Genomic DNA, 26,706 nt, shown 5'->3' on the forward strand with positions numbered 1-26,706 from the left:
CCCAATCCCACTTCCCACCTGGCCCACAGCAATCTATGTCTTTGGTCTCAGTAGTGTCTACAGCGTGAGTACACGTGACCAAACGAGGCAGAAGCCATCATCACTGAGTCCAGCTGGCTGAGTGAAGAAATGATGGTTGACACAGAAAGAACTCTCCAATATCAGTAAAATTCAAATTCAATTTGATGAGGAATATCCCAGGCCACTTTTCAATATAAGCAATCTACTTTTCAAATGATTTCCTAACCCATCAATATAAGTAGAAGTTTGTTTGTCTATGTGGGAGACCCAGATAGAGCTTCAATTCCCTGGCAATGGCCTGGTCCATTTCCAGGCACTGTGGTCATTTGAAAAGTGAACCAGTGAATAGAAGCTTACTCACTCACTCTCTCTCTCTCTGCCTCTTCACTGAACAGAACCCCTCTCTTTCTCTCTCTGTAACCATCCCTTTCAAGTAAATAAATACATCTTTAAAATAGTAATAACAAATAAAAACATTTATTAAAGAAAAAGAGATCTGTAAGCTCAAAAGATTACTAAAATAACCCCCCAAAGGGTCCTGAAAGTTCACATTTACACTCACCTTGCAAGCCTTCCAAGAGTTTGGGATACCGAACATGCTCTTCTGTTCCATGCCCAAGTCTCTGATTATCACCTTTTCCCCACGAATAAACTTGGCCATCTTTTGTCAAAGCAATAGAAAACTGACTTCCACAGCGGACCTTGACAACATCCAAGTCTTGAAGCTTTTCTATCAGCTTTGGTGTTTTACAGCCATCGCTACCGCCTCTACCCAATTTACCATAGTCGCCATCTCCCCAAGACCATACTTGCCCTAAAACATACAGATGTATTTAAGTGAAAATAATCTTACACCTTAATGGAAATTTTAAATGGCTGAAAAATAATATAACCAAAAATGCACACATAACAAATACAGACCACCAATGTACACACATAACACCACATAAAAAAAAAGAACATCTAGTTTAGACTTCAGGTTGATATGGGAGCACTTAAGAGAGGGAAAGCTGAATTTTCCTTTTGTTTTAATTCAATGAAAACCACAAAGCTCTCGGACTGATGGAGCAGTAATGTTGCTTCAACTAATTACTGAACACAAAAGAAAAGGTCTTAGAAAACTGTGCGCTGAGGCCCACTGCCCACTGCTGCAGCTCACCAACTGCTCTACAGTCAGCCTGCAGGTGTCTGAGTCCACCGTGCTGACCAGAGGTCATTAGCTCCACTCCATCTGTTCCCAACTGCATCAGCATAATTACGTTATTTGATTAAGTATGACATAAAGGGACAAAATACAATGGCAAGAAAGTAAATATGATCTTATTTTAAAACTGAAAACTAAGAATACTTTGCAAAAGCTGCATCAAACTAAATTGCTAAGAAATATTGTTAAATAAGGCCTAAGTGAATAGTGTCAAAGGCCTAAAAGGAATGAGAAGGAAGAAATCAGAAAGAAAAATCAGAAGCAAGTGTTTTTAGCCTTTCTAGGCAATATGGTATCTGTCACAAAGACGCAGGTGTGCCACGGTCACACAGACCCTGAGTGAACTAACTGGTAAGGGTGCATTCCTGTTCCACACTATTGGCAAAAATAGGTCAACTTTCGTTCTATCCTGGAAATTGTTAGATAACAGACCGCTATTAGCTGGTCAATGAAAGAAATTCAGCAGTACCACACACAAAGATCAGAGAGTATGCACAGCAGTACAGAGTTCACCTAAAACCCTGATAATCTCATGGCTCATTGGGTGATTCCCCACTTTCACCTGTCACCCCGTCCAGACAGCACAGGGTAGGATGCCACATCTTCCATCTTTAACCTTTCTTTTTCATCAAAAGTAAAATGCCCACACAGGACACATGGCAGCTGCTCCCAGCTGTTGGCTAGAGCAAGCCCAAGTCCTGTAACTTTTGGACTATGTTCGCAGAGGCCCCTGGGATCCACATCTACTTCAAGGTAAACGACAGGGAGGCAGCCTCATGAGCTTCTCTCTACTCCAGATCTCACCCACTCCGAGTAAGTGATCATCAACATCTTCAAGCGCCTACCAAGAGCTCTCCCTACCGTTCTCAGTCACAGCCAGTGTTTGAGCATCGCCACTCCCACATGCCACATCAATGACCTTCAGTCCTTTCAGTCCAGCTACCAGCATTGGAATGGCTTCATCTTCACTGGAACCTTGAATGGAAATGAGTGTCATTCATTCCTCAAGTCCTCCCCAAAAGAGACAGCCCACTGCTGCCCACTGGCTGGTGCTCCTGCAGGACAGACCTACCGTGGCCCAGCCGGCCGTAGTTGCCACGGCCCCAGGTGTACAGCTCCCCCTCAGCTGTGATGGCTGCGCTGTACGTGCTCCCACATGCGATGTGCACCACGTGCTTCCCAGCCTGCTTCCCCGAGAAAGCAGAGATCAACTTAGGCTCCTCCAGGGGCCTGTGGCAAGGAAGGAAACAGACATAAATACCCTTTATAGCTAGTGTTACAGCAAATGGAACCATTAGCAGGTCATTTAACCTTCCAGGGCATCTTATAAAATAACGAAGGAAGAGAGACTTCAAATACCTAACACCAACATGAATTTGTGGAATTGGAGCTCAATGCCAAGAATGGTGTCCAGTAGGAATCCCACAACAATGTCTGTCAAAGACCTGTCAAAGTCCACAGCAGCTTTATCCATAGGACCCAAAACTGTTGTCCATCAGAAAGGCATTACTTGTATGACAACCACATGACAGCATCCTAAAACACTAGGCTAAGGGAAAAAAGTCAGAAACACCATCCTATGTGTTGTATGACTTGGTTTATGCTAAATTCTGGAAAAGACTAGATGTGACAACACAGGACAGATCTGAGGGTGTCAGGAACAATGGCAAGGGCACACCATCTCAGGGGCTGTGGAGAGGTCCTCTGTTACCCAACTGGCAGAACCTACCCAAGAGTACACTAGCTGAAGTTTATAGATATGTCAAATACCAGTAGACATTACTAAGGCATGCACTATAATCAATCCTTTATAAATAAAAAATATGAGTCAATAGGATTATAGTAGAAACTCCTTATTAACTGAAGAAATGTTGGACTTGGCAAAATGGTATACACTTATAACCTTGACTGCTTCCTGTAATTGACAGCATTTTGTTGAGAATAAATACAAGCCCGCTGTGGCCTCTCCAAAGATGTGGTTTGCCAACCTTTCGCCCACTGGTCCACATAGTAAATACAGACACCCAGAGGTACGGGAGTGCACAGGAAAGCCAAGCCACCCCACATTGCTGCAACTGCTCTGTCTTATTCAGATCACCTTATAACTCCTGAACAAGTTTCTGACTAGCTCCTGCCATTCTCACTCCATTTCTTCTTCTTCCATGAACTCCTACAGCAAGGGACAAATTTCTCATCTAGCATTTAACTTCAAATACAAACTATTTTGTAATGGAACATTTCATATATATTAAATGGTAAATAACATAAAGGAAATAAGAAGACTAACAACTTACTGCCCCAATCCCCTACTTCGAATGCCTTTTGAGAGCCATATGCTCCATGCCAATACCACCCACTTCCAGTCTGAAAGTAAAAACAATTCTGAATTCTGTGATTAGCATTCCTTTGTTTTTGTTTTTTTACCATGTTTTATCCAATTTGTCTGAACCCTTACCACACTGTCAAAAAGTTTTGGATGTTCTCAAACACCATATAAATATGCCACACAGAATGCACTCATCACTCTGCTTTTCTCCTGGTTGGGTTCTTAGCCGGCAGTCTCGCAAGCAGTGAAGCCTCCATCTCCAACATGTATTCTCAATGAGCCATACACCCTCCACTATCTTTTTGATGGGCACACGGGCAGTCATGAATGTAATCATTTCTAACCCTACACTGTTCCATTCCCTGTTTACGGTCTCGACCACATGAAATGAAACAGCTGGTCCAACACATCTGTACACCTCCAACTTCAACCAAATGCCATCCACTACTTTTTTCTACAAGGGTCCATTCACAGTATCAAGTATAAAAGCATTCTCATCACTCTATGAAAATTATCAGACCTCTCAACTTTCATATGCCAGCATTTATAACTACTACTCTGTTTTATTTCTGCTCTCTCATAGTAAGCAAAATTTCCTGAAATAAAATATTTTAAAACTCTTGATTTTTGTATCTGTAACACTTCAAAGAAAGGCAGACCTTTTCTGCTAAAAACACAACAGCAGCAGCAAGTTGTTGATTGCTGCAACAAATAGGGAAGACCGATTCACATCACTTCTCTCTTGGGCAAGCTCTCAAGTCTCCAGGCGTGGATACATCACCGTATCCCCCTCCATCCAAGCCCTAAGTCTCTAGGCACCTCCAAAACTTATATTTTTCCTGTCCTGTTGTGGGTCAGGTCCAATAGAAGGGGAACTTATGAACAGGAAGGAGCTGTACGTACACAGTGTCCCCATGGCCCAGCCGTCCGCCATCCCCGCAGCCCCAGGAATACACTTCGCCGGTAGCTGCCAAGGCCAGGTAGTGGTGACCATCGGAATGGGCAGCGATTTTTACAATGTTTCTGGAGGCGAGGCCCTGGACCAGTTGTGGAGCCTAAAAGGGTAAAAAGGAGAAAAGCAATCTTCAAACAATAAGACAGTATACCCTGATCAGCTGTGTACCTCTGCAGAACAAACCCTACTCTTTCTCAAAGAGCATGATCCTCAGGTGACTGCCAGCCCAAGGCTCCAGCTTGCCCTCCCCTGCACCTCATACAAGGGGCAGATGGCCTCCAACTACTCTGACAGGACCAGTGCCACACTGGACAGTCCCAGCCATCCCTGTGCGATGAGACACACAAGTAAGACTGAGGAATGCTTTTCTCTAAGGCACATGTGTCCCACTGTGTCACCATCCACCCAACGCCCAATCCTTCATCTGTTATCTGCCTAGCGCCTGAGTTAAGCTAGTTTATACATGAAAAACCAATTACAAATAGGAAATATGATTAGCCATGCATTTTACTGTAAAGAACCCATAATCTTAATAACTCAAGCTCTTCACAATAATTTTGACTGAGATTATACACCAATATGAACAACACACAGAAGCTTAACAATAGTCAGAACTAAACAACCTGCAGACCAGGTCTCCTAGAAGAGATCACATCCACCAGGGAAGCACATGGGTGCGGGGCCCAGAGCACCTACCAGTGTGTCGCTGTTGTAGGCCTGGGTATACACACGGCCATTGCGCGACAGGATCAGGAAGAGCTTATCCGCACAGGCGATCTGCGTGACGCCCAGGTTGGCAAGGCCCTCACACTGGATAGGACCAATCACATTGGCATAGTATTTCCATCCTATTAGCCCCCAACCTATGACCTCCTGCAATGATCCCTGTAAGACAGAAAAAGGGATAGCAGCTAAATATGTGGAGGAGTACCACTGACATACTCCAGGCAAAAAACAGAGCAAGTAAAGAAAGAAAGGAGGTGATTCAAAATTTCACAATAATTCATAACATTCAGTATTACCTTAGTTGGCAGGTAAGCTGAAGCAAAGGTTATTTTTTCACAGCATTTCATTTTAATATAGAACCCACTAAGAAAACAATACAAATGGTCCTTATACATAGTTTTTTAAGATTTATTTATTTTTATAGATAAAGCAGATATAAAGAGAGAAGGAGAGACAGAGAGAAAGATCTTCCATCTGCTGATTCACTCCTTAAGTGGCCACAATGGCCAGAACTGAGCCAATACAAAGCCAGGAGCCAGGAGCCTCTTCCGGGTCTCCCACACGGGTACAGAGTCACAAGGTCTGGGCAGTCCTCAACTGCTTTCCCAGGCCTCAAGCAGAGAGCTGGATGGAAAGCAGGGATGCCAGGACACAAACAGGCACCCGTATGGGATTCCAGCGCATGCAGGGCAAGGACTTTAGCCACTAGGCTATCACTCCGGGCCCTATACAGTTTTAAATGCCCCAATTACACCAGATTACTATTCTGTGCCTAACAAACAAAGAGTCAAAAACCCAACACAAAAGTCAGGAGACCAGTGTTCTTGTTGCTACAGGTGACAGCAACCTGTTACCTAGCATCCCCTGGATTTCAGCCCAACCAAAACCCAGGCAGACACAGCAAAACGATGTGGAAGAAAATTTCAGCAATAACCTGAGTGCAGCCAGCACCAGAAGATTCATTCATAAAAATAACACCCCGCCTCACATACAGTACCAAGCTGCTCTTAAAGGAAAGGTTGGAACCGTGTGCACCGATTCCAAAAGCCCTCCAGTGTACACTTTTAATGAGGAAAAGCAGCTTCAGAAATAACACATGGGCCTGGAGTGATAGCATAGTGGTTAAGGTCCTCGCCTTAACACGCTGGGATCCCATATGGGCGCCGATCCTAATCCCGGCAGCTCCACTTCCCATCCAGCTCCCTGCTTGTGGCCTGGGAAAGCAGTCAAGGACGACCCAAAGCCTTGGGACGCTGAACCCCCATGGGAGACCCGGAAAGAAGTTCCTGGCTCCTGGCTTTGGATCGGTGCAGCTCTGGCCGTTGCGCTCACTTGGGGAGTGAATCACCGGACGGAAGATCTTCCTTTCTGTCTCTCCTCTCTGTATATCTGCCTTTCCAATAAAATAAATCAATCTTAAAAAAAAAAAAAAAGGAAAGGAAAACAGATGACTACTGATCCTACAAGCACAAAGGTTACAGAGACTGGAAAAGTCAAAACAAGCAACTAGAGAGCACGATAAAAGAGAGCAAGTCTTTGCTTTTGGTTTTTGTTTTTTGGTTTTTTTGTTTGTTTGTTTGTTTGTTTGTTTGTTTGAACCATGTGACCTCATTGCATTAAAAAAAACCGACTTTAAGACAAAACAAAAAAATCTTTATATAAAGAATAAAACATGAGAGAAGGCTGGATTCAAAAGCAGGATTATTCTGTGTCATGCTGGCCAAGTTCATTCCCATTTCAAACCAGTTTTCTCCTGGATACGACAGGGAAATGCTACAATCATCAGTTACGGCCACACGCAGGAGGCCCCGGTGGGCCTGCGCCGCACAGCCCCTAATGCTGCCGCCACTACTATGCATCCCATGGAGAGAGAGTTACAGTTTATAATTACACTGACAACACCCGCACAACCAGCACCACAGAGTGAGACTCCTAGGGTTGAGGCTTCACCATCCAGGCTCGGGAACCTCCCTGCAAATGATGGTGCACATCAGGATGGGCTCTCAGCGGGAAGGGGCCTCCGAATCTGGGACCTGGGATCTCGGTTCAGGTCCCCAAGCCCTGTGAGCTCAGTTCGTTCATCACTTGGTTGATACACTGACAACACCATAAACTGCAAACGTGTGTAAAACCTTAAGCCCTTTCCTGCTGCCAGCACCAGGAAAAGCCTGACACGTGCACAGAAGGAGACTCTCTGAGTGGCACCAACGAGGAGACGCCCCAGAGGACTGCTGAGCACTTACCTTGTGAGAAGTCGGGGAGCTGCACAGCGGAGGCATGCAGGGCGTAGCCAAGCGGTCTAAGTGGGCCATGATGACCACTGCAGTTTGGCGTAGGTCAATGGCCAGCTCATTGTCTTGTGGAAGAGTGAGGTACCTCAAGAAACTCTCATTGGGACTCAGAGGGCCTGATAAAAGCTGGATAAGAAGAGTAAACAAATCCATTCAGAAATGATAAAAATTAAAGCAATTCGATCGTCCTTTGACTGTTCTTTATAGTCTGATATACACAGCTCTCTATTATTGTTAAATGTGCTCATTTTGACCACTGAACAATGTGGATGACAGTTATACTATGGCCCTATATACTCGTATACTCACTGTATAAATGTACACAATTCTGACTGAACATTTCTGAATCTACCAAGCCACATGTAAGAATAATCTTACGTGCAGGCTTCACACTTTACTAGCACAGCCAAGCCAGCCTACAGGCACATCACTGGGAGCAGTTCACAACACAGCACAGCATCTCAACCTGCCTTTGGAAACCAAAAACAGAAACTCTTTATTTTAATCTGAATGGTGGCACACTCTGAAAAATACTAATTTTATCTGAAAATTAAGTCAGTTCTAATTCTTCAAAAGCAGAAGAAATTTATCACTAAAGCTGCTAAGTAACAGACAAATCAGGCTAAAGCATGGTAACAGAATGGTTCTTTGGCAGAAGTATTTGTAAAATCCAACATACACTTATAAAGAGCAGTGGTCTCAGGGCTCAGGCCCACACTCAGCATCCTCACCTATAAAGGATGCAGCCGGAACTAAACAAAGGGACAATCAGAGGGCGTGCCTCACCCAGTGCCAAAAGAGTAAGACACAATTCCCACTGCTCTTTTCTGGCATCTAGGTGCAAGCAAGTGCTTCACACTCGGCTCTTCTGTGCAATGACACAGCTCGTGGCCACAGATCAAGGTCTTCTCCATCAGCAGCATAAATAAGGAAACAGAATGGGTACTTACCTGTTTCTCCTAGGCAAAACCTACATGAAGAATCAACTACATGCATGGATTCTTCCAGCATGGTCACACTGAGAAGTTCTATCAAAGACCTAGGGCTCCAACCTACACTGCCTTGAGCCTCAGCCTTCAACACCACCTCCCTTCATTGGCACTGCAAGTACCAAGCTTGTCAGGAACCAAACACTCATTATTCTACTGTCTCACTGCTTCATGGAAATGAATATGCCTTTATTTATGTCTTCACCACATCTAATATTCACATGCCTTCACAGCCAAGCACAGCACAGCAGCTGCTGGAAACAGGAGAGCAACGTCGCACACGTGACAGGCTCAGCAATTCTAGCTTAGCACAGAAAAAGCTGCATGGCTAACATGGGAGTAGACAGGCCTGTGACATTACACTAATCTGTATCAAGGCATGAATCTCAGGGTTAGCATTACAACACAATGGGTTAAGCTGTCACTTGCAATGCTGGCAGCTTTTACTGGAGTGGTGATTCAAGTCTCAACTGCTCTGCTTCCGATCCAGCTTCCTGATAATGGGGAAGGCAGTGCAAGATGCAAACACTTGAGCGGCTACACCTACATGGGAGACTCAGACAGATTTCAGGGCTCCCTAATCATTTGGAGAATGAGCGATGCATAAATTCCTCCTACTAAATAGACACAGTCCAAAAATGAAAACACAGAGCCCAGCGGCTACAAATCAGAGCTGGCTCTGGCCACTCACTGTCACACAGAGGCAAGCTAATGAGTCTATGTGCTGTTCTGCCACATTAACATGACCTCTCCCAGCTGCCCCCATCTGATGCACTACTGTTATCACAAACACACACATGCCAGAAACAAGCACGGGCCTGGACATGCACACTGGGCTGCAGTCTGTGAGGTACTCACATGGGTGTCCCCCTCTGCGTGGGGCGAGTCCTTGCTGCAGAGGATGCTCTGGAACCTCTGCAGCAGAGGCAGGAGCGGCGCGCTGGTGCCCTGGGCCGAGCGCTCGTTGTCAGTCTCCTGCGCCCCACTATCCCACAGCTGGAGCAGCAACAGGATGGCGGACAACATCTGGCTGCAGGAGAAAAGACATGATGTTCCTAGGAGAGGCAGATTTAACATTTCTGCCATGGCCCCATCAAAAATAAAAGCAAATAACTAAAGAATAAGCAAATAAACATACTTCAGATGTGAAAAGAAACTAAAGTAATGCCATGGAAATTATTCTTAGCGCTAAAACTCACTGACTCAAAGCCAAGAGTTTAACGCAATCATAAACCACTTAAAACATTCAAATAGCACTTTATACAAAATTCTCAGGACCCTAAATTAATGGGATAAAAGCTATTAACTCAGGTGGAAGCTGACGCAGTGGCTAAGTGATATGAATGCCTGGAGCACTCACATCTGGTAGCAGAATGCCTGCTTCTGGCTTCTGTGTTTCCTGCTCATCACCTGCTTTTATCAACTTTGGAAAACAGCAGCACCCTGCCACCCACACCGGAGAGCAGCACCCTGCCACCCACACCGGAGAGCAGCACCCTGCCACCCACATGGGACAGCAGCACCTTGCCACCCACACTGGAGAGCAGCACCCTGCCACCCACACCGGAGAGCAGCACCTTGCCACCCACGCGGGACAGCAGCACCCTGCCACCCACATCAGAGAGCAGCACCCAGCACCCACATCAGAGAGCAGCACCCTGCCAACCACATCGGAGAGCAGCACCCTGCCACCCACACCGGAGAGCAGCACCCTGCCACCCACGCGGGACAGCAGCACCCTGCCACCCACGCGGGACAGCAGCACCCTGCCACCCACATCAGAGAGCAGCACCCTGCCACCCATGCGGGACAGCAGCACCCTGCCACCCACGCGGGACAGCAGCACCCTGCCACCCACACGGGACAGCAGCACCCTGCCACCCACACCGGAGAGCAGCACCCTGCCACCCACACCGGAGAGCAGCACCCTGCCACCCACACAGGAGTCCTAGACTGATTTCAGACTCCTAGCTTCAGCTTGGCTTACCCCCTGGCTTATTACACCCATTTGGGGAATGAACCAGAACATGGCAGAAGAGCATGCATGTGTGCATGTGTGTGTGTGTGCATGTGTGTGTGGGTGTGCACGCACCGTATGTGTTTGTGTCTGCTTTTCAAATTAAATAAAAATTGTAAATGATGTTTTAAGGAAAATAAAGCTAAAAGGAAAAAGACCAAGTCCCAAATGACTAAAAAACTTAGAACCTGCAGGGAAAAGAACGCAACTGGACCATTCTTGAGAAGAAATACGGGCCCCAGGAGAAGGTTGCCCAACGTCAGGACACCATGCACTTGGACAGTCACAGAAGATCCAGCGATATGCCACAAAATGCAACAGACAGACAGTGGCAGCCCCAGCAGCATCCCCAACAGTCACTGCTCACCTCAGCGTGCCTCTCTGCACAGCCAGCTCCAGCAAGATGGCCAGGGCCAAGTGCTGGTCCTGCAGAGGGACACCTCCCGGCCCTTTGGTCCCTGGGGTCCCATGAACATCCCTGAAATGACAGGCAGGCACCAAGCAATGTCAGAAAAAAACAGCATTTAAAACCATGAAGGCAGGTAAATCATATTCTCTAACTTATGGAAAGGAACATTTTCATCATTCAGAATCAAGTTTTCAAATATTGCTTTGCAAAATTATTCAGAGATTTTTTTAAAGTATAAAGTTTAACTTGTAAAGATATATTTTATTGAAAGTATTACTTCAGATCTGTATCATATTAATCGACTCCAGTTTCCCAAAGCAAAAATAATTTATATCATTATTCAAAGCAGGGAATGAAAACGTGTAGCTATTTTTTCAGTTTCAATGAAGTACAAGGTTGTAAGAGGATCAACAGCTCCTCACGAAACTGAAGAACCAATCTTGAAAAACACCTGAGAATCTATGGGCAGAACGTCTACATTTACTTTCACCGGACCTAAGAAGCATTTTTAACTTTTCTTTATAACTCAACAATTAAAAAAAAAATTAACTAAACGTTAGGATAGGAAATTCTATATCAACATTTCTGCTAAACTTCTAAATCAATACCAAGCCTATCTTCAGGGTCCCCCACCTGAAAACACTGTGATAATGCCTTTCTCAGTACTCTCGCGGGGACAGACACCACAAATATCCCTGCGGACCACAAGAAGGCACAGTGGTGACCTCTTACAAGGAGAGTGCTAAAGAACTGCTTTTTCCTCCCCATCTGTCCTTCTTGCTCATTTCTATACTAAGAATATACATCTTCCTTAAGCTTAAAACTAGGGGCCAATGGGTAGCAGAACAAATTGTCAACCTGTGATTCCAGAACCCCACGTCACAGTTCAGTTCACGTCCTTGTTCCTCCACTTCAATCCAGTTCCCTGTTAATGTGCCTGGAGAGCAGAAGTAGGGTGGTCCAAGTCCCCAGACCCTGTTAGCCACAAGGCAGAGCCAGATGGTGCTCCCTGCCCCTGGTTTCAGCCTGGCCCAGTCCACGCTGGTGAGGCCATTTGGGAAGTCAAATAGCAGATGGAATATTTATACTCTCTCTCTCTCTTTTGCCACTAGGCCTTTCAAATAAATCTTTAATAAGAGTTGTTATTTTTCCTAACAAATTCATATTTAAGATTTTCTTTACATCAGAGTAGCTACAAGTGAAAATAGCTGTTTACTCCAAGGTTATTTGTCAAGACATAAAATTGAGGGATACACAGTAAAAGCTAATACATTTTGCAAATAATTGATCACTAAATCTTAAAACACCTAAAAAACAATGATAAACTACAAAAGCATCTTTCAGTTTCCATCCCTTTCTATGTGACAGCTTCCTGGGTCAAATCAGATCTTAGGAACCAAGACCTGGAGTCAGGAATCTGAGCTAAAGCCCTGGAGGACACAACAGCCTGTCAAGTGCCTTAGCTCTCAAGGGAGGGGGGAACACAAGCATGCAGGAATCAGGAACCATTCTCGCAAGAACGTATGGAAACCCAGAACTCACCCTGTCACGACGGATCGGAGGAACCTGGTTGCTCTCTCTACCACCTCCAGCCACACTGAGGACACGGTGCTCTCGTCAAAGAGGGAGGCCTCGGGAAGAGCCCGCAGGGCATCCAGGGACTCCTGCAACAGCTCACTGCAGAGGTCCGCATCCTCCCCTGGGCAGACAGAGCACATCAGCAGAGGCGGCCCACCAGCCTGGGTGAGAAGATGCCAACCCTCCCTCCACACCAAAATCTACCACGGCTGTCTCAGACTCAATTTTTGCAAGACTAATTTCTAAAAATAGGTCAATAGCGAGGCATTCCACACGAGTGGTTTACCTGAAGGGTTTGTGCACATACTCTGGTTCATTGGTTGGTTTTAGTTTTTGAGCATAAACCTGAAAAGCCAACAGACGCTATACCCTCTCATTTTATAAATAAGGAAACTAGACTGGGCCACAAATGTGGCATAGCAAGCTAATCCATGCTTGCCATATTGGAGCATCAGTTCAAGTTCCAGCTACTCCACTGACACAGGTACTGATGTGCCTAGGAAGGCAGCAGATGCAGGCCCAGGCATCTGGACCCTGCCATCCATGTGGGAAGCCCAAATGGGGTTCTCAATTCCTGGCTTCAGCCTGTCCCAGGTCTGGGTACTATGGCTATCTGGAGAATGAACCAGCAGACGAAGATCTCTTTTTGTCTGTGTCTCCCTCTTTCACTGCCACTCTGCCTTTCAGGTAAGTCAACAGATAGCTAAGGAAACCAAGGGACAGCAGGCATGTGAGACCAGCCAAACAGCCTCTGGTTGTGGACCTGTGCCAGCACCCCACTCTCTCGAGGTTAGGGAAGCAGCACATGCAGGGCACACGTACCTGACCGCCAGGCCCTACGCAAGAACGCAAAGGCAAAAGAGAGCGCTGCTCGGGATCCAACTCTGGCAAGTCCTTCCACCCCTCTGCCTGTGGGCCGAGAGCTGCAGACACACACGGAGGGGTGGGAGTGGTCAGTCAGAGGAATGTGCAGATCCTAAACAAAATCAGGTATGGAAGGATGCGGAACCAAGTGGGACGAATGGGTTTTCTCTAGATGGCAGGATCACAAGTAACTTTTAGTTCCATTTGTTTCAGACAGGAAATGTCCCTTGGAAGGAGTTTTCTCCTTAAGGAAAAAGATACTGACAAAGAAGTTTCAGTGACTTGGGAAAATGTTCAGAAAATAACCTGGGGAATTAATATGGCAGTTGGGGGAAAGGAAAACAATAAATAGGCAATAAACATAAATCCGTCATTATAATAGGGAGCAGGTGTAAGGTAGGAAACACAAGTCGGAGAAGAGTAACATTCAGAAAACGGCCAGGGACATGAAGTCCACCTGCCCCACGGCTGCTTTGCATCCTTCCTCACTTCGGTCTCCACAGTTCAGATCTCCACGCTGGACTCATGCACCTGCCCCATGCTGCTGAGTTACCCCTCCTGAATGTAGTGCTTAATATCTTCATGTGTTCTTTTAAACTTTGTTCTACCTGTATATGTTAATTTAACAAACTACGGCCACATACCAAGGCTGTAACACAAAAATCATCATGTGGAGGCCAGCACTACAGTCCAGTGAGTTCAGTCACCACCTATAACACGAGTATTCTAGATGGGTTCAAGCTCCAGCTGCTCCACTTACAATGCAGCTCCCTGCTGAAGGACCTGGGAAGGCAGTGAAAGACGGGCCAAGTGTTTGTTCCCCTGTCACCCACACAGGAAACCAGACAGAGTTCCAGGCTCCTGGTGTTGGCCTGGCACAGCCCAGGCCATTGCAGGTGTTTGGGAGTAAACCAACAGACAGAAAAATCTCTCGTCCTCTCCCTTTCTTTTTGCAACTTTGCCTCTTAAATAATATTGAAATCATGTAGCAGAAATATTAGAAAACAAAAATGTAATACAAATTTCAATCACTCTAGCAAGTAATTTTATTCTCTGCTCTATATCAAATAGTATTACTACTATTATATGTGCATGCTTTTATATGCAGACTGCACAAGTACAATGAACTCACAAAGTATTTCCATTACAGACAATACTCTACAAATTTAGTATAATGTACCTTCACAATCAGAGGAAATGTTATTAAAACCAGATAATGATACGGAATGATTTTGCAAAATATAGGTCAAGAATAATTAGACATGAAGATCATGGGGACCCTGAGAGCATATGGATGTACTGACTCTGTGAGAGCCTAAATAGCACTCTAATACCCACCTAAACAGAGCCCCTCTGACACATCAATGACCACCACAGCCCCTGCTCATCCATCCCAAGAGAGAAAACAGACCGTGCCACTAGCATCAGGCAGGGGCCTTACCCGTCACCTGTTTTAACTAATGCAAAAATCGTGACATGTAACGGGACTTCAAGTAGATTTAAAATAAAACACCAAGGAAATATGCTATTGTCAGCATTCTTGTCCTTAGATGGCAAGATAGCTATAAAAGAAACCCCTCCTTCTTTCTGCTTCCTGAACATTCCATGTGCTCTCCAGGGACAAAAAGTCTCTGCTATAACCAGATATTGCAAACTCTGAACTGCGCAAAATATGAGCAACCCTCTGAGGATCCAAGTCTGACAGACAACTATAGTTTAGAAATGCATGCAACTCTCCGAAATTCCAATGAGTAATATCACAGAAAAAATTCACAGATGCACCAGAAGACTTCAGCAAACCAAAAATACTATGTCTGACAGCACCTCTTCACAAAAGAATAAGAAAATCACAGGAGGAAGAAAAACAGAAATTAAATAAACCAATGCAAGGCAATAAACATTATTATCTGACTATTTCCTATCTAGAAACAAAACAAAAAACGAACATAATTTTCAAATTCCATTTTTAAATCTAGACTTGACACGATCTAAACCTCTGACCAGCTTCTACACTGACTGGCAGAAAAGGTCTTTAAAATAATGAGGCAGATTATGCACCATGTCCCATGGCTCACTGAGCAAACCTCAAGTCCTTTCTGCAAATCACATGAAACATAGAACAAGGAAAAGCAAGAAATAAAATTCTACAGAAAAATGAATCGCTATGGAAAACCCTAACTGAAGTTTCCTAAACAAAACAGTGTAAACTCTACGGTGAGTTGGCATCAGGATCTCTTTTTCCCTTTTTTAATTACCTTTTTTTGTCCACGGGAGGCAGAGAAATGTTACTGCTTTTCCATTTAACTTTGACATTCTCCTGAAAAACAGTTCTGTTCAAGGCAATGACATAGCGTTCCAGGATCACCAGCCGCTGCCTGAGTCTTAAGGCTGAGAGGCTGCTCGTCGCTGACTGGATGGCCAGAGCTTGCTGCTCTTTCACCAGCACAGAGAGGCACTCCTTCAGTTCATTCACATCTGGAATGCAAGACCGGAGAATGCCAATGTGGTCAGTGCCTTGGCATGGTTTGTTGGAAGCACAGACAACAGACCTATGACAGGTAATACCCCAGTGCACAGCACGTGCCATGCGCTAGTTCAGGAAATCTGCACACCAGAAAGTGCTGCTGCACATCCATGTTAAGTGTGTGGAAACAGGCACAGGGTGCTTATGTAACTGGCCCAAGTCACGCAGAATACAGCACATGATCCACACCAGTCTTAGCCAACACCATGGCAAAGCTATCGCTCTGTAAACAGTATAAAAGTTAACACAAGGACCCAGAGCAGTAACCAACTGGCTAAAGTCCTCGCCTTGCACATGCCGGGATCCCATATGAGTGCCAGTTCTAATCCCAGCTGCTCCACTTCCCATCCAGCTCCCTGCTTGTGGCCTGGGAAAGCAGTCAAGCATGGCCCAAAGCCTTGGGACCCTGAACCCATGTGGGAGACCTGGAGGAAATTCCTGGCACCTGGCTTTGGATCAGCACAGTTCCAGCTGTTGCTGCAGCCACTTGAGGAGTAATTAAAATAAAAACAAAAACAAAAACGAGAAAAAGAAGAAAGAGAACTGAAAGTCACAGAAACAGGACAGTACCACGAAAATCCCCAAACTATACACCTAAATAATCCGCAAAGGAAGAAGTCTTCAGAGAAATCTGTTTTCGTTTTTGTTTTAAAGAATCCTTCACTGATTTGAAATGACCCTTCCGTGGGCAGGCAGCCTTTTTACCTACACTCCTCAGTAGGTAACATCCAAGGTGGCCTGAATTTATGGAGATGGATCCTCCAGCAGGCCCCTAGATACCCCTGTCCGTCATAGGTTTCTCCTTTCTATTTCCTTTATCGGGTCCTTTCTGTGGACCCGAGCAGGAGCTCACCGGACAGAGTTTTATTCTCGAACTACGTCCCTTCACCCATCCAGTCACCCACGCAGGCAGCAGCCAGGACCAACGCCCTCCCTCCCAGCGCTGGCTCCACCTTTGCTAAGACTCTTCCCAGAAAGGCCTGATCTAGGATTCAACAAAGACAGACTTCATGCTCCGGGCATTACTTCAGACACCTGACTTCCGATTCCCACCAGGGACCTCTAGATGGACTCCTCTGATGAACCCTGCTGCTGTTGCCCCTCTCTGCCCCTTTTCAGCATGAAGAAGCCAGACTGGTCACTGCCCCTTTTCCCTAACAGTAGTGACACTCCATCCTTCAGACAGAGGGAATGTGAGCAGTCAGACGGGCTAAAAGGGCAGTGAGGGTCTCTAGCTCCTGATAAAGTTTCCTTTTAAAATATGCAATCTTACTTCTCCTCATTTCTGGGGAGATAGAACATAACCTGCCAATCCCCACATCTTAGACTTTTTGTCCTAACGAAAGCAAGGAGACACAGCCCACACTAATCCCATCTCTGTGTTACTGTCACAGAACCCGGCCTAAGTTTTGGCTTGTCATCAAAATGGGAGGAGGAAGTCACCAACCCACCCTTCTGATGTCCTTTTTTCTGAACAAAATGCTACAACATTGCTGCCCACTGTGAATGGGGTTTTTTCCTCCCTTTCTGCCCTTTGTCCCCCTCCCTGAGATGGTGCACAAAAGATACCACTTCCAGGGCCCAGTGCAGTAGCCTAGTGGCTAAAGTCCTTGCCTTGCATGTGCCAGGTACCCATACGGTCACCAGTTCATGTTCCAGATGCTCCACTTCCCACCCAGCTCCCTGCTTGATGCCTGGAAAAGCAGTCAAGAACAGCCTAAAGCCTTGGGACCCTGTACCCACATAGGAGATCAGGAAGAAGCTCTTAGCTCCTGGCATTAGATCACCTCAACTCTGACTGTTGCAGCCACTTAGGGAGTGAACCAACAAACAGAAGATCTGTCTTTCCTTCTCTCTGTAAATCTGACTTTACGATATAAATAAATAAATGAATAAACTCACTTCTACCATTTCCTCAGGTCTTTCCTTCCTTGGAGGCCCCACTTATCACTATGGCAGGGCACTTCTCTCTCACTTTCTTAAAAAAGACCTAAAAGACAGATCAGATGGAACCCAAAAAATGCAGAAAAAAAGAAATAATAACAAAACAATTAAAACAGAAATCAATGAAAAAGAAACCAGAAAGGGGGGCAGCATGGTGGTTCAACAGCCAAGTATCTACCTCCCATTCCCAATTTTGAGACACCTATTTAGTCACAGCTGCTCCATTCCCATCCAGCTCCCTGCGTGGGGTCTGGGAAAACAGTGGAGAACAGCCCAAGTGCTTGGGCCCCCTGCATCCATATGGGAGAACCGGAAGAAACTTCTGGTTCCTAGCCTCAGACAGGCCCAGTTCCAGCCATCATAGCCATCATAGCAGACGGAACCGCCCAAGCTCGTTCACTTACTCGCTCTCTGTAAATCCACATTTCAAATTAAAATAATAAATCTTAAAAAAAAAAAAACACACAACAAACAACCAGAAAAAAATAGGAAAAATGAAATAAAAGCTACATCTTTGAAAAAACAAATCAACTAATTATTAACTCCTAATAAGACTTATCAAAATCAAAAGAGAAAAATTATAAGACACATTTGAAGGGCTGTAACTGTGGCACAGAATGTTCAGCCCCTGCCTGCAGTGACAATATCCCATATGAGCACTGGTTCATGTCCCAACCATTCCACTTCAGATTCAGCTCCCAGCTAATGCACCTGGGAAAGCAACGGGAGATGGTCCAAGTGCCTGGGTTCCCACACCCACACTGTAGCAGGATGAACCTGCTAGACATCTGAGGAGAAAACCAGCAGACAGCAGATCTGTCTCTGCCTCTGCCTCTCCCTCTCTGTAACTCCAGCTTTTCCAATAAATGAATAAAATCTTATTTTAAAAAAAGATACATTTCAGCAAATTTCCAATTAAGTTAGCATTTATTATTTATCATTTCAGCTGAAAGAAATAAAAATGTTCTAGAGAACTTTTGGCATAACATAAAAGCATTTAATATAATGGAACCATATATTTCACCTGGTGAGCCTCATATATTTTTTAATATTTAAATTAGTTTAATTAATTTTATTTAAATCCATGGAGGGGGAAAGTCTATCTGCAGTACTCAGAAAAGGAGTTTCAAGCATGGGCGCTGGCTCATGTCCTTGCTGCTCCATTTCCCTTCTAGCTCCCTGCTTGTGGCCTGGGAAAGCAATGGAGGATGTCCTAAAGCCTTGGACTATGCATCTACATGGGAGACCGAGAAGAAGCTTCTGGTTCCTCGCTCTGGATTTCCTCAGCTCCAGCCATCGTAGCTACTTGGGGAGTGAACCAGTGCACAAAAGAGCTTTCTCAAGCTCCTTCCTTCTCTGCAAATCTGCATTTCCAATAAAAATAAATGAAAGAGGAGAGGAGAGGAGAGGAGAGGAGAGGAGAGGAGAGCAGAGGAGAGGAGAGGAGAGGAGAGGAGAGGAGAGGAGAGGAGAGGAGAGGAGAGGAGAGGAGAGGAGAGGAAGAAAAGTAAAAAGAAAAAGGAAGAGAAAAGAAAAGGAAGGAAAGAAGGAAAAAGAAAACAAAACAAAGGAGTTTCAAGGTTTTCAAAGTACCAAATCGGAAGATCAGATACCTGGTTGCTTGCCCCATACCCAGCTCTCCAGGATTGACTTAGCCCTATAAGCTGGTGCAGGAGTTTCTTCTTCTTCCTTTTTCTCTTTGTCATTTAGATCTTCTTTCTTTGTTCCGCTTTGAGAATCAACACCATCATCTGTAAAAGTCAAAAAAAAATTATTTCAAGTCTGTAATAGTTTTTCAAAATGCAACAGGTATAGTCTCTATGTAAATTTCTCTCCTAGAAATAGTAGGTATAACACATATCATTAACAAAAAATAAAAGAACCATAATTGTTATCAGATGCTGTGCCATTTATTTAGTAATGAATGTCTCCTCTATAGAAACCAGTATGTCATTTGCATTCTTTAAAGCATGGCTCTTCCAAAATTGTATCCTACCCATTTACAACCAGATTTTGCAGCTAAGAAACTAAGTCTTTGATATTTACTTACTTGAATTTCATGCTAATTATTTTCATCCAATGATTCCCAATTGCTTATCCAAGGAAGAAGAGTGTATGGAAAGTGTAATTTCAAAACCATTTTGTAAAGTCTATACAATGCTCTACTCCACTGACAACCACAATCACTGTAGACAGGGTCACTATCACTGACAAGAGTATTAAGCCAGGAGTGCTGGAACACACACCAGTAATGCCATTAGGCCTTTGACAAGTTTAAGTTTCCGTCAAGGGTCATGAACCTCTCTCTTCACATACAAAGAGAAAATCTTAGCCTTACAGTGTGAACACATATTCCAACACAAATGTTTCTAGGTGATTCTCCAAACTATGTAATTGGAAATGTATTGTAAGTCCTGCGAAAGAGATTACACACACTCCAATTACAAACAATGGATATTCTAAAAATCTGTAAGACTTCAGATGCCTAATATAATACTCACTTCTCCAAATCACACTGACACTACTAGGCGCTCAACAATTCAAATTCTAACCCTACCTGGAATTAGTAGGCAGTGGATAGGACCACTCAGTATCACATGACTGTTTCTCTTCAAAAGGTCTCCTGGTTACCAGCAACTGAATTTAGCTACCAACAGAGCACTCAATGATTTACTACAGTGATTCACTACTTATCAATATCTGTTATTATAAAGGATATTGAAGGAGCTGGCTCTGTGGTGCAGTAAATTAAGCCACAGCTTGTGATGCCAGCATCCAATAACAGAGAACTAATTTGAGTTCCCTATTAATGTGTCTAAGAAAGCAGCAGCGGGTGTACCAAGTACTTGGGCCCCTGCTACCCAACTGTGAGACCAGGATGGAGTTCCTGGTTCCTGGCTCCTGGTTTCAGCTTGTCCAAGGCCCAGCAACTGTAACACTCAACTTTCTTTGTTTCCCCACCACTTTGTCACTCTACCTTTCAAATAAATGACTGAGTCTTGGGGAAAGGGGTGAGTGGATATTACAAAAGATACAATTGAACAGCAGCTAAAGAAGCACACAGGACAAGATTCAGCAAAGTCCCAAGTATGGAAGTTTCTCTTCAGGGAGATGTGGTGCACCACCCTCCCAACACAGGCATCACTTCACCAACCTCAGTGCTCTCCACATCCACTTCCAGCATTTACGGAGGTCCCACCACAAAAGCACAGTTGATTAAATCACCAAACACTGCTGAGTGGCTTGGTCTCACACAAAAACCTTGTTGATTAAATCACTGGTTGTTGGTGAGTGGCTCTTTCTCCCCAATTACCATGAAGTCTGAAATAGCCATTTGGGACTGTCTTCCAGTGAGTTGTCTGGGTTGTCAGGTACCTGGTAGTTCGCTGATAGCACACAGAAGACTGGTTATCTCCTATTGGTTTTAGACATATTCAGTGTATCTTTGGCCCTGGCCCTGGTTTAAGACACAGGGCTCCCAAGTCTCCATGACGTCCCAAGTAGTGCATGGTAGGAGCATCTTTCCTTACACGTGCTTGTGACCTTTCTTGGGTGAATGTGTTTTGTATACTAATGAAGTGACTAGTGACTGGAAGTTCCTGGATGGTTTCTGGAGTGTAGTGAAGGTGACCAAATTGTAATTGGAGAGTTGGGACTTTAAGGGCATGCACAAGCTCATATTTAGAAAATAGAAGAGGGCCCAGCTAAAATCCTCGCCTTATATGTGTCAGGATCCCATATGGGCACCAGTTCTAATCCCAGCAGCCCCGCTTCCTGTCCAGCTCTCGGCTTGTGGCCTGGGAAAGCAGTGGAGGACGGCCCAAAGCCTTTGGAAACTGCACCCGTGTTGGAGACCTGGAACAAGCTCCAGGCGCCTGGCTTCGGATGAGTGAATCATTGGATGAAGATCTTCCTCTCTGTCTCTCCTCTCTGTATATCTAACTTTGCACTAAACATAAAAATAAATCTTTATAAAAAAAAAGAAAATATAAGATAAAAACAATGAAATATTATCATGCACTTACCAAAGTGGCAAATATTAGAAAGCTAGAGTACATGATTCATAGCAATTTTTTTCTTCATTTTTTCTTCTGCTTTTGCTCAGTTATACCTTCACTGCCTAGACCAGTGTGTGCCTGCTAAACGGTGCTCAGTAATCCATTCTATGACTGAATCTCACAAAGTGTTGGTGGAAATAGAAGAGTCCAGTAGCTGAATGGCCTTTCGTACCTCATCGGTACCAGCACAGGCTGGCCAGGAAATGCAGTACATTTGAATACTGATACTTTGCTGTGGCTGTAAATTTATTCGTTTACATGAATCATTAAAAACCAACTCCATCTATTTCATTGTGGATTTATAATGATAAAGTTTAAGCATTTGCAGCATTTCACTCCCAGCAAATTATACAGTTTGGGAGTTGTCATTTTTTTAAATACATGTGTTCACTTCAATGTCAAGAGCATGTGCCTCAGTGCAACCATGCGCAGCCATACAGCTTTTTGGAAATATCAGAGGTAGAATCCAACATATTGGAGGACAAGAAGGTACTGCCCGGTTCTTTAGTGGAAGTCAAATTTAGTGTATTAGTCCAAAAGTGCAGCAAATGTCCAAGACTTTGGGAAATACAGAACATGTAAGGAGAACCTTCAATCCCACTGAACTGGTGGGGCAGCACAGTCAGCAGCAGGGAAGCAGCAGTGACAACCCGTGCCCTCTGCACCTGGTGGCCTTCTCGCTGTAGTAGATAAAATCCCATCAGGTGCAGGACACAGCACCCGGTGGGCTAGCCAGGCACAGGCTCACTCACTCCTGGCAGAAAGGAATTTGGAAGGGTTTGGTTTATGCCACAGAGAAAGAACATACTCCCAGTTACATAACCTGCTGGCAGTGAGATGCTGCAAATCCCTTACTAAGGACTAAACTTTAGCAATACAATTCTACACCAAAATGTATAAAGTTGATTTTTCATGAACCAGTAGTCAAACAATACTCTGCCAATACACCTTCTAAGCAACATAAACTTACCTAAAATAAAGGAAAATGTTAAGGGAAAAGTGCATTTTATCCTAGAGGTAAAAAGAAGGAAACTTATCTACTAAAATCTACCTAAATTTGGCTTCCAAAGGCAATATTAAGCAGTTGATATCTAAAAAGATTAAGTGTCAAAAATGGCTTCAGCCAGACAGGAAATGGTCAGCTTGAACTCACATACACCTTGGTAGGTATGACACAAAGATTAGTTACTCCTCACTAAGGTATCGAAGATTTCTTTGCACACCCCTCCTAAAACTCTTCTGAGCCTCCAGTGTTAGCTTATGCCTTGTTAGGGTTACAAGTATGTTAGGGCTATTCTAAAATTCGCTAAGTTCAGTAAAAATCATGCTTTAATACTATAAGCTGCTAAACATAAAAATGAAAATAGACACAAGACAGCTGAATAGTACCCTATAGCTATTTTAAGGTGTATAGAAGCCAGTTGTGTATAAACTAAAACTGAAAGGTCAATGAAGTAGTCACAGAATGTGGTTAAAAACCTGTATTATCTAACATATTGGTCACTTAATACCATGTCAATTAACTCCATGATATTAGAAATTGTTGCTGATGTTATGTTGTGGCATTACACTGGAGGGGATGATATTCTGCCAGCTATACTTTCAGACCGGGGATGGTCTCCCAATGAAACTGTTGAGTTTATCTGGACAATAGGACACTGGACTCTACGCATAGTACATGCCTGCAACGAAGGCACTATTACTGGATATTAACTGTACTACTGCAACGATGTGGAGGAATCCAACATGGGGGGAGGGATTGGGGGAATCCCAGAGCCTATCAAACTGTATCATAAAATGAAATAAAAATAAATAAATAAACCAAAAAAACAGCTTCAGCCACTCGCATTTGGTGCAATGGTCAAAATATCAGTTAAGACAACCCCATATGGAATATCTGGGTTCAATGCCCAGTTTCTCATTCCAGCTTCTTCTAATCTTAGATCCTAGGAGAGCCTAAGGAACTAGGTTCTTGTCACCCAATGGGAAACTGGATTGACTCAGCCCCAGTGCCCAGTCCAGTCCTGGACTACTGCAGACATCACTGCAAACATCTGAGAGTGAAGTAGCACATGGGAATTGATTCCTACAGTTAGACAGTTTCATTCATCCATATTCGTTCATTCTCTCTCTCTCTCTCTCTCTCCCTCTCCTTTCTCTCTTAATTTCTGCTTTTGGTATAAGTAAACAAATAAGGGTTTCCAGGTGGTCCTCCAGGTACCATAAAGTAAGGACATACCACCCAGCCTGTTCCACGGAATGCAATCTGCACAGAATGATACGGGGATCAGCTATGTAAGCGCACTAAAGGAAAAAGCAGCAGGTCAAGCTGGGAGGACCACAAAACCAGCCACAATTACTGCTACTCTCCCTTCTAGAATACCCCAGCATGAATTTGATGCACTCAGAAACCCAAACATGCATACTGTGGACAGAAGGGCATTGAGGGAAACCTTCTAACCTGTCTGAAAGAGCAAGAAGAGCAATTCCTAGGAACCAGAAAGAGTGTGCAGATCTATTTCGTCACCTTGTTCCATGAAACCCTATGATGGCAGGAGGCAGAGGAGGCCAGCAAATCCTAAACACCAGAGACCCATTCAAGGAGGTGGGAGTGCTATCATTTCTGTGTGTTATCTCAGTATGTATCTTCACTCCTAAATGGCTTCACGAGCTGAAATTGAGCTCATCTGAAGCCAGGAGCCAGGAGCTTTTTCCAGGTCTCCCATGCAGTTGCAGGGTCCCAAGGACTGGGCCATCATCCGCTGCTTTCCTAGGCCATGAGCAGGGAGCTGGAAGGGAATTGGAGCAGCTGAGACACGAACCATATGGGATCCCTCTGCTTGAGGGATTAGCTTATTGCCTGACCCTGCCCTTGCTATTTTCTAAGCACTGTGACACAACAGTGATTTCTATATTGTTAGGTAAGGTAATGCAGATAATCCAGATATGAATGAAACTATCGAGGAAGATGTGTGTAGGTTACATGCAAATACTCTGTCATTTTATACATGCAAATTGAACATCTTTGAGTTTTTGGTCTTCATGAGAATAGCTGGGGGAGCTACTACACCATGGATACCAAGGAATGACTTCTGTTCAAGCTTTAGAGATCATATGGTGTTCCTTATAACTGCAGGACCCTGGAGCTCCTATATCAAAAGGGCCACTGGGGCCCAGCGCGGTGGCGCAGTGGTTAAGGTCCTCGCCTTGCATGCCCGGGATCCCATATGGGCGCAAGTTCTAATCCGGCAGCCCCGCTTCCCATCCAGCTCCCTGCTTGTGGCCTGGGAAGCAGTTGAGGATGGCCCAAAGCTTTGGGACCCTGCACCCGCGCGGGAGACCCAGAAGAGGCTCCTGGCTTTGGATCGGTATAGCATCGGCCGTTGCGCTCACTTGGGGAGTGAATCATCGGACGGGAGATCTTCCTCTCTGTCTCTCCTCTCTGTATATCTACCTTTCCAATAAAAATAAATAACTCTTTAAAAAAAAGGGGGGGCCACTGATAATATAAATAAGTGGGCACGGCAGGGTGCCAGTAAAACGTATGGATACCAAAGGTGCTATTTACATATTATTAGCATGTCATAAGCTGATTTTTTGGTTTTGTTTTTGTTTGTTGCTTTTTTTTAATAATTTTCCAATCCTTTAAAAATGTGGGATTCTTTATTAACTTTGAAGTCTGGGTTGTGGGCTAGCTCAGGTCTGCCTGTGTACTCCCTGTCCACCCCACCTCTGCCCCACCCTATGTTGTGGGTCCAGCATTTAGAGCCCGCCTCTTCCATGAGTTGTGTGTTCCTGCCTGGAGCCTACTCTGTGCTGCAGTTTCTGTCTTGGTAACTTGGGGATGACAAAGCCTGCCTTCTGGCAAGTCCATTTGTAGAGATTTACAGGCTTCATTTCAGCCCATCCACAACATCCTCTTTCAGAAAATGAGTCTTTTCTCTGGCACTTTTCTTTTTCTTTTCTTTTTTTTTTTTTTTAAGAAAGGTCAGATATGCAGAGGGGAGGAAAGACAGAGAGGAAGAGCTTCAGGAAGTGACCAAAATGGCCATGCTGCGCCAACCCAAAGCCAGGAGCCAGGAAATTCGTCCAAGTCTTCCACGCAGCTGCAGGGTCCCAAGGCTTTGGGCCGTCCTCCACTGCTTTCCCGGGCCACAAGCAGGGAGCTGGATGGGAAGTGGAGCAGCCGGGATTAGAACCAGCGCCTATATGGGATCCCGGTACATTTAAGGCAAGGACTTTAGCCACTAGGTCTCCACACCAGGCCCTCCTCTGACATTTTTAAGTTGTTCTGTTTGTAACTGTTAGCAGTTAGGCTGTGGTGTATTCAGATACGGCTTCCTTTGGCTTTTTCTTGTTTGGAATTTGCTCAGCTTCTGCAGGCTGTAGATTCATGTCTTCTGGAGGTTTTGGGGCGTTTTCTGTTTCAGACACTTCTCTTCACCCTAGATCCTTTCCCGTTCATAACTCTGATGAGGCTGGAATTAGATTGTTTTATTTGCTGTATTCCACAGTATCCTAGGTTGTTTTCAGGTTTTAGTCTCTTTATCCTTGTTGTTCGGTTCACCTGCTATTTTTTCTGTTGTCTCCAATCTGTAGAGTTCAGCCATTCATTATTTTTAAATGTCATATTTTCCTGTTCCAAAATTTCCATTTGTTTCCTTTTCAATAACTTTTATTACTTTTTGTTGTGACTTCCTGTTTTTCATTTATTTCAACAATGTTTCCATTTGATTGTACAGGTTTGTAATAGGTATTTTAAAATCTTTTTCAGAAAATTCCAATTTTGATATTATCTCA

General features: G+C 44.5%; 1 protein-coding gene across 3 annotated transcripts in view; it reads right to left on the reverse strand.

The window, feature by feature from the left end:
• The window catches only part of HERC2 (HECT and RLD domain containing E3 ubiquitin protein ligase 2), a 188,691-nt gene that overhangs the window by 129,351 nt on the left and 32,634 nt on the right, over positions 1-26,706 (reverse strand). The window contains exons 4-15 of one of the 3 annotated variants that reach the window (XM_040969235.1): positions 19,462-19,599; positions 15,636-15,855; positions 13,339-13,439; positions 12,481-12,637; positions 10,897-11,007; positions 9,371-9,542; positions 7,476-7,649; positions 5,203-5,391; positions 4,455-4,606; positions 2,298-2,455; positions 2,087-2,200; positions 584-835 (exon numbers count right to left, since the gene is read on the reverse strand). In XM_040969235.1, coding sequence (XP_040825169.1) covers positions 584-835; positions 2,087-2,200; positions 2,298-2,455; positions 4,455-4,606; positions 5,203-5,391; positions 7,476-7,649; positions 9,371-9,542; positions 10,897-11,007; positions 12,481-12,637; positions 13,339-13,439; positions 15,636-15,855; positions 19,462-19,599 — 1,938 coding nt within the window. Of the gene's footprint in view, positions 1-583; positions 836-2,086; positions 2,201-2,297; positions 2,456-4,454; positions 4,607-5,202; positions 5,392-7,475; positions 7,650-9,370; positions 9,543-10,896; positions 11,008-12,480; positions 12,638-13,338; positions 13,440-15,635; positions 15,856-19,461; positions 19,600-26,706 lie in introns of those variants that run through there. The other 2 variants (XM_040969236.1, XM_040969237.1) reach the window with 2 other exon arrangements.

The sequence above is a fragment of the Ochotona curzoniae genome, unplaced genomic scaffold (assembly GCF_017591425.1).
Source record: "Ochotona curzoniae isolate NIBS_2020 unplaced genomic scaffold, NIBS_Ocur_1.0 scaffold_4701, whole genome shotgun sequence".
Taxonomy (NCBI): Eukaryota; Metazoa; Chordata; class Mammalia; order Lagomorpha; family Ochotonidae; genus Ochotona; species Ochotona curzoniae.